Consider the following 8,528-nt stretch of genomic DNA (forward strand, 5'->3'; position numbering starts at 1 on the left):
TCCATTTTGGAGGTGTCATTAACGCTATCGACCCGTTAGTAGAAAAGCTTCCAGGTGGCACATTGTGCCAACCTGATCATCTTATTGTATTCTTTGAGTAGTGTGTAATACAAATCTCAATAAACTTCGGCTTTTTTACGACCTGATCTTTTATAAAATATGCGGACCTCTATGCAAATATTGCGAGTCTGCCGGGTCATCCAGGGTTTTTCTTGGGCTGATTTACATTTTCGAAGAATTTTTCGAAGAAATTTTTTTGTAGAATCCATTTTGGTGGGATCCCACGACTCAGCCCGCCCGAACTTAGCACGTTTTTATTGTTCAATTAAATATTGTATCTGTTACAAAAAAAATTCTAGGGTAGGGCTAAAATTCTTCTCACTGTGCCAATTTTTAGCGAAATCGGACTAAAAATTAGTCTTTTATAGGTCCAAGGCCTCAAATCGGGAAATCTGTCTATATCGCAGCTAAATCGAAATATAGATCGATCAGGACTATATTGAGCCTAATAAAGCTCACCTTATCATATTTCAGCGAAATCGAGTTATAAACGTGGTTGCATGATCCCAAGAACTTAAATCGGATGATATGACAGCTGTATCTAAATAAAGCCCAACCTTGACCATACTCGGTACGATTGTCGAAGAACCAAAAACAATTCTTTGGGCTATTTCAGCAAATTTGATTATTCAAGTCACCTTTTATGGGCCTAAAACCTTAAACCGGGAGATGGGTATACATAGCAGCTATATCCCAATGATATACAACAACGTCTTATATCAGACGTCTTGTACGCGCGGCCCTCATTTTGTTCATATTTATTGAGAATTAGAGCTTGCTGCATTGCGAAAGTCTATCTGCCGAAGGATTTGTTAACAGATCTACGTCAGGAGGTAGCGGTGAGAGAAATTCTTTAATTCATTGCAATAATAAAACTAAAATTACTCAAAAAAATACTGGAAACCATCGAACACACATCAAATTGAACCAGAATGAAATATAGCAGCTGACGCACTCTTTCAAACATATGTGACGTGAGTTATCGATAAAATCGTCGAAGATTATTCATAAATAGAATATAATAACTAAAGGAGTTGTCAGCTGAAAAAATTAAATGACAATACTAAAACCATACGATTAATTGTACGATCCAAAATGGTATACAGTAGAACCTCAATAATATACAAAACAATTTAGAAAAGGCAAATCCATTGAAACAGCCCTTCACGACCTAGTCGCCCACAAAGAGAGTTCTCTCGCTGTTAAGGAATATACAATGGTAGCATTTCTTGACTGCGCAGGTACTTTCAATAATGTAAAACCGAAGTCAATTATGAAGGAGTTCAAGTTTTTAGGCATCAACTCTACCATAAAAGTTTATTAACAACTTACTTACCAAACGATGCATTACGGCAGGATTTGGATCTGTGGATCTAAAAAGATGGGTCAGCAGAGAAACTCCTCAAGGAGGTGTACTGTCTTCTTTGGAATATAGCCATTAACAATATATTATTGTCTCTGAAAGCTCTACGGGCAACAGCAAAGTGGGCTACCGAAAGTGGTCTAGGTATAAATCCGTGCAAGACAGAAGTAGTTCTTTTCAGCTGGAGACATAAGTTGCCTACAGTAAAACCTGTCTCCTTGAACCTGTCTCCTTGTTCCATTTACAGAAAGCGCAAAATATCTGGGTGCTTTGCTGGACAGGAAATTGAACTTCAAATCGACAACTCTTGCCCTATACAGCTGCAAGAGAGCCATTGGCAAAATTTGGGGGTTTAGACCGCATGTCATGCATTGGGTATATACTGCAGTCTTCAGACCTATTATGCAATATGGTGGTGTGGTCTGTTGGACGGCACTTCAAAAGTCCACCTACTGCTCAATAGTCAACCGGATCCAAAGGATTGCTTGTTTGTGCATCGCAGCCGCACTGAGGACGACACCATCTGATGCACTGAATTTGTCTCTGGATATTGTGGTTAGACAAATCGCAGCCACCACTGCCGTGAGGTTAAGGAAGATTTCTCATTGGTCATGTGGCGACTACGGACACTGTGTTATCCTTGATACAATAGCCGATGTTCCAGACAGTGTGGATTACACCCTACCTGAGTCGCTTGTTGATAAAAAGTATTGTATCACTATTTCTGATAGAACCGATTGGAACTATGATATCCCTGGTAACAGAAGTTACATAAACTTCCATACTGATGATTCCAAACATAACGACCAGGTGGGCTTTGGGGTGTACTTTAGAACTGGTCCTATCGAACTCTAGAACTGGTCATATTGAAAAGATTACCCAACCACTGCAGTGTGTATCAAGCGGAGATCCTTGTAATTAAGGAAGTTGTAATACCACTGTAGCAAAAGACCAAGCCTCTGGTGGGAATAGAACCCACAGCCGCTCATTGGCAATCCGGCTACAGGGGCGACCAATCTTAGGTAACAATTTTTATAAATGTGCTCTTGTTGGATTTCGGCTCATAATAATTAGCATGAAAAATGAGTTTCTACCTTAAATTTAAAATATTTTTTTGATAGTTTTGCATCCTTATACACTTGGCCCCAGCAAATTGATGCTCAAGTGTAGCACACTCTCTCTATCTCTCTCTGTTTTTCCAAATAAATGATTGACTGGCTAGCTGGCTGGTACAATAGTTTGGTTGGCTGTCTGTTAGGCAGGTTGGCTGCTTCAGTGGCTGATGATGGCCGACTGGGCAAATGTTTCGTGGGTTGCCTTTTGTAAACACTGATATTTGAATATTCAGATTTCCTTAGAGAGTCCATTACGACGATTGGTATAAATATCTTCTCCGACAACCAGGCCATTAAATCCCTAGAGAACGTATTTCTGAACACAAAAACCGCCCTCGACTGTCGCAGATCTCTCAACGAAATGACTGAACAGTTCAAAATTCACTTATTTTGGGTGCCGAGCCACAGAGATATCCCAGGGAATTGTAAAGCGGACGAGCTTGCGAGACATTTCACGGATACTGGAATCTGTGGGTATGCCTTAACGACATGTAAGCTAAGTTTTCAGGACCAGGTCCGAAAGACAACGAATGATAGATGGTCACAAAGAGGGGGCTGTGAGCGTTCCAAAACTATGTGGCCTAATCTAGACTCGAAGAGGTCTACCGCTTCGCTGTCATTGGCTAGAACAGACGTCTCAGTCATTTTGTCCGTCATAACAGGTCACTTTCTAAATATTGCGGCTTCCAGGGGCTCAAGAAGTCAAATCGGAAAGTCGGTTTATATGGGCTATATCAGGTTATAAACTGATTCGAACCATACTTGGCACAATTATTGGAAGTCGTAACTTAACACCACATGCAAAATTTCAGCTACATCGGAAAAAAATTGCGGCTTCCATGGGCTCAAGAAGTAAGATCGGAGATCGGTTTATATGGGAGCTATATCAAGTTATAGACCGATTTCGACCGTTCTTTGAACAGTTGTTGAAAGTCATAACAGAACACTATGTGCACAATTTCAGCCAAATCTGACAAGAAGTTAACTCGGGAGATCGGTTTATATGGGAGCTATACCTAAATCCATTTGCAATCTCCAACGACCTACATCAATACTAAGTATCGGTGCAAAATTTCAAGCTGCTAGCTTTACGCGTTCGACCTCTATCGTTATTTCGACAGACGGACGGACGGACGAACAAGGCTAGTTCGACTCAGAATGTCGGACGAGCCAGAATTTATATAACTTATGGGGTCACAGATCAAACGGAATGACTAGATTAGTATACCCCTATTCTATGGTGGTGGGTATAAAAACACAAAAACCGCTTTGTCTAAAATTATGCGTGAAGTATTTTGTAATGACTTCCAACAGCATGCTAAGTAGGGTTTAAATCGGTTCAAAATCAGATATAGCTACCATATAAACCGATCTTGGATCCCGACTTCTTAAGCCTTCTTTGTACAACGAATTCTCCCTTGACCTTCAACATACGTGTCCAATATGGTCTAAATCTATTTGTAGTCTGATACAGCTCCCATATAAACCGATCTACCGATTTTGTTTCTTGAGTCCCTACAAGGTGCAATTCTTATCCGAATGGACTGAAATATTACAAAATGACTTCTACAATGATCTTCAATATCTAATTCATCTATGGTACGAATCGGACTGTAACTTGTTATAGCTCCAATAGCATAACAATTCTTATCCATTATTCTTAGTTTGTCCAAAAAGAGATACCACGCAAAGAACTCGACAAATGCGATCCATGGTGAAGGGTATATAAGACTCGGCCGGGCCGAACCTAGCACACTCTTACTTGTTAAATCATTCGGTGGTATGCATAAAAAAACAAATAAAAACGTGATAAGTTCGGCCAGGCCGAATCCTATATTCCCTCCACCATGAATCGCATTTGCCAAGTTGTTTGGACGGATTCTCTTTATAGACAGAAACTAAAAAAGGACCTCCATTATCCTCATGACAAGAAATCCCCAATGGGTTTTTATATGCTAGCATAAGAATCGCGTACTCTAGAGACTCAAGAAGTATATCCGTGAGATATGTTTATGTGGAAGCTAAATAAGGTTAAGAACCGTTTGGAGCCAAACTTGGTTTATCTGTTGGATGTCATAGGAAAAGTCAAAGTGCAAATTTTTCGCCAAATAGGATAAGAGTTGCGGTCTCTAGCGGCTTAAAAAGTATATTCGGGAGATGGGTTTATATGGGAGCTACATCAGATTTTGGACCGATTGGATATATTCTTTATCCATCGGTTGGAGGTCATAGAAAAAATCATCTTGCAAAATTTCAGTCAAAGCGCATAGGATTTGCGGCCTCTAGAGGCTCAAGAAGCATAATCGAGAGACCGGTTTATATGGGAGCTATATCGGCTTTTGGACCGACTGAAACCATATTTGGTCCATCGGTTAGAAGCTATAAGAGAAGTCATCGTGCCAAATTTCAGTCAAAGCTGCTAACAATTGCGCCCTCTAGAGAATCAAGAAATATATTCGGGAGATCGGTTTATATGGGAGGTTTATCTAAACGACGACATTTTTGGTCCATTTACATTCCCAAACGACCTATATTAATAAGAAGTACTTAAGTGCTTTAGTGTTTCCCAAACATCCCATTACGGAACAAATTAAAGGGAAACTAACTTCTCACCATATCAATTGAGTGCTGCCCAATGATAAGGGGACCTCCTGTTTTATGCCGAATCTGAACGGCGTGTCACTGAAAAGTGACACCTCTTGGTTGAGAAGTTGTACATGGCTGAAATACTCACAAATGTTGCCAGCATTTGGTGAGGGGATAACCACCGCTGAAAAATGTTTTAAAGTGTTCTCGCCGACAGGATTTGACCCGGGAGTTTGGGCACGATAAGCGGGCATACTAACCTATGCGTACATAATAAGAAGTACTTACGCAAAATTTCAGTCCCCTAGCTTGACTCCTCCGAAAATTTAGCTCGCTTTCGACAGACGGACATGACTAGATCGACTTAAAATGTCATGACGACCAGGATAGCTGTGGGAACCACACAAACTGGAACTTTGAGGTCCGTTCTGTGTGATGTTCATTGCTGTCACGAGAAGCTTAGATGCGAGCTACCGGGCGCATTCAAAGATTGCGAATACTGGAATGCTCCATACGGTGAAACTGCCGTAGCGTACAATCAGCGGTATCGAGCGAAGAGTCTCAGTGAGAGGAAGGGTGGCACCGGCTCTTGCACAAATACTAAATGCCTACTATGCTCAATATGACAAGGCGAGTTATTGGCGCCTTTAAATAACCAAAAGCCACCCTGTTCCCGCGGCGATAGGTCCTTCGGACCGGAACAAGCTTGCTCTCCTGCAGAAGCTTGACGAGGATAGCCACCTCCACCTGAACATGTGGTTACATATATACTTTATGAAGTCTTAAACGAGAATGTCGAGGTGTTACAAACGGTATGACGAAATTAGTATGCCCCCATTCTATGGTGGAGGGTAAAAAAATGTTCATTGGAGAGCTTCCCAGGAAATATGTATTCAAGCGTAGATCTAGTGTTTCCTTACTGGACTTCTTTCGTAGCCTCTAGGCTATGTTGGACTATATCTTAGTATAGCACCCATATAGACCGATTCCCTATCAGACTTCTTGAATTAATAAAAGTCGTGTTTTTGATCTTGAGAAATTTTTATCAGATAGGCCTTTTGATACTCAGTTCAATTCTTGGTGGAAGGTATCCTAGATTCTGTAGAAACTGTTGTTAGAAACTCTAGTAGAAACTGTTGGTTCAGTTAGGAACAACTATATTTCATAATGGTCGAGTCATAATACCATACCATCGTGACCTAGAATTTTGTAAGTAGAAAAAAAAATTATTAAGTAAAAACCAAATATGAAAGCAGTGGGTCGTTATCTACAGGCAGATAATGAGTTGCACATTGATCTCCAATTGAAGTTCTTTGGGAATACCCTTCTAAAAATGCTTTCGCTTTTTGTCATATCCGCTTTACTTACGTCATAATTACGTATCCAACTTCCTAATGATATCATTAACAAATAATTAGCTTTGATTTTGTTATCTAATGTAGCTAACATACAAAAAAAATTGACTTTTGGTCAAGCATTTCGCTGATAAAGAACCACAAAAGTAAATAAATTTGTGTTGCATTAGCTATTTGGCTATTAGTTCTCATTAGTCGTAGGCCAAATGAATATCTTATTGCGAAATAGTTCTAGCATTTTAGCTTGCTTGCTGGCGGGCATATCCACGCTTGTGACAGCTATCCCACAATCCTACACCGCCAGTGATGGCGTAGAATATGTAATAGAACGTGACCAAGTTGTAAGTATATGGGGAGGGGGCTTAGATTTCAAAGTCAACTACCCAATAACTAGACGCCACTTGAATGATTCGTGTCTTTATTTATACAACACTTGTTTTATTATCTTTTGCCAAGCAGTACAATTGGTTACAGGCCCACACCGAGTGTGTCGGTCACGGTTTGCAGTTGGCCATTATCGACAGCGCTGAAAAAAATCAAGCCTTTGAGGCATTACTACGAACAATATTTGGTAGGTAATTTATAAATGAAATTCACATTATGACCATATCGATTCTAAAATATCTTGCGGGAATTGTAGAATGTAAACAATTGTCAAAATGGTAATACATAACAAATTCTAAGAAAATGTCCCCAAAAAATTATGGGCCATAAAAAAACACCAGGCTCCAAATTTTCCAACATCAATCTAATCTTTTCATAATTACATATGCTTATAACTTTAGCCTTTCAAACTCCCCTACCTTGCATGACACTAATTCAAAAAAAAATTTTTTCAGATAATCCACCACATCTTTGGATTGGTCTTCACGATAATCTCAATACAGCGGAAACACTTAAACGCCCATTCTTCTCAATAGTGGATGGATCTCAAATCAAATTTAGCTATTGGAATAATGGAGAACCCAATAATGCTTTATACTCCGAACACTGTACCCACATAGGTATGGCGAATAATTTTAAATGGAATGATGATAAATGTGAAAAGAAATTTGGTTATATTTGTGAGAAACCCCAAGCACCCGTGAATATTAGCTGTGACTTAAACGAAACTCGAAAAACTGTCTACCAGTTAAATGAAGGACTTGCAAAGGATCATAAAAATAATCAAGAAGAAGTTCAAGGAATGTTAAACGATAATCGTTTACAAACTCAAAGTGTTTTACAAGAATGGCAGAAATCTTCGCAGAAATCTTTAAATGAATCTCAAAAATCCATTAATGATATTTTCGCAAGCAAGCCATATCTGCAAGCAGTAATCGCCGATGTTGGCCAACCAATTAAGCAGATCATTCGTGAAGCTTACAATGAAATAGCTCAGTTTTCCCACGAAGCTCAACAAGCAATCGATGGCAATTCCGTGGATACACAAACATCCATAATGAACAAATCGCATGCATTTCAGCAAAAATTGGAAGAAAATACAAATGGTGTTGATGGCTTACTAGCGGAGCATGAATAGCAGTACGCTGGCTTATGGGAGCCACCCAGTTAAAGCCAACTTTATAAGACATTGATATTAAAGCTGAAATTTTAGTTAAGTCTCCTAAAATAAAACTCGCAATATACATTTGTTTAAATTCTTCAAATGCATTTCGTTTCTGTAACCAATAAAAGCTGTCCATTCCAGCGACATTTATTTTCATGGTCATGCGATATTTGTTCACATGCGAGACTGATGGCTAGGTTAGGTTAGGTTGAAAAGAGGGTGCAGATATTATTCTGCCCCATGCCACTATAGACACCTAAGCCAGTAATCGGCTTGTTGTGCGCTCTAAATACTAAAAAAAAGTAACTTCGAAGAAGAAAATTTAGGAAAAGTTAGGAATTCTGTGCTACTTACAAAATCCTAAATAGTTTTCCATATCACTCCCCTAAGTTGGTTCATGTCTGGTATCGTTAGCCGCGAAAGCCGAGCAACTATATAGGAAATGCTCCAATAACTCATCATCCTCTCCACATCCCTACACATGCCATCACTTGCCGCAC

The 8,528-nt window shown here is 39.6% G+C and overlaps 2 protein-coding genes across 2 annotated transcripts; both read left to right on the top strand.

Annotated features, from left to right (window-relative positions):
* The first annotated feature begins 6,666 nt into the window (after positions 1-6,666).
* Positions 6,667-7,208, top strand: LOC106090719 (lectin subunit alpha). Its single transcript, XM_013257002.2, has 2 exons — positions 6,667-6,820; positions 6,939-7,208. Exons 1-2 carry the CDS (start codon positions 6,686-6,688, stop codon positions 7,056-7,058), a joined length of 255 nt encoding a protein of 84 aa, XP_013112456.2. The 5' UTR covers positions 6,667-6,685; the 3' UTR covers positions 7,059-7,208.
* Positions 7,080-8,001, top strand: LOC131996998 (lectin subunit alpha-like). Its single transcript, XM_059367227.1, has 2 exons — positions 7,080-7,122; positions 7,319-8,001. The coding sequence occupies exons 1-2, from the start codon at positions 7,080-7,082 to the stop codon at positions 7,999-8,001; spliced, it is 726 nt and encodes a 241-aa protein (XP_059223210.1).
* Positions 8,002-8,528: the final 527 nt, after the last annotated feature.

This window comes from Stomoxys calcitrans, chromosome 4 (assembly GCF_963082655.1).
Source record: "Stomoxys calcitrans chromosome 4, idStoCalc2.1, whole genome shotgun sequence".
NCBI classification, from domain to species: domain Eukaryota; kingdom Metazoa; phylum Arthropoda; class Insecta; order Diptera; family Muscidae; genus Stomoxys; species Stomoxys calcitrans.

Bases quoted from the DNA above. Each gene is read 5' to 3' on its own strand.
- LOC106090719 (XM_013257002.2), top strand. From the start codon at position 6,686: ATGAATATCTTATTGCGAAATAGTTCTAGCATTTTAGCTTGCTTGCTG. The intron at 6,821-6,938 runs GTAAGTATATGG...TTTGCCAAGCAG, and splicing joins TAATAGAACGTGACCAAGTT to TACAATTGGTTACAGGCCCA.
- LOC131996998 (XM_059367227.1), top strand. From the start codon at position 7,080: ATGACCATATCGATTCTAAAATATCTTGCGGGAATTGTAGAAT. The intron at 7,123-7,318 runs GTAAACAATTGT...AAATTTTTTCAG, and splicing joins TCTTGCGGGAATTGTAGAAT to ATAATCCACCACATCTTTGG.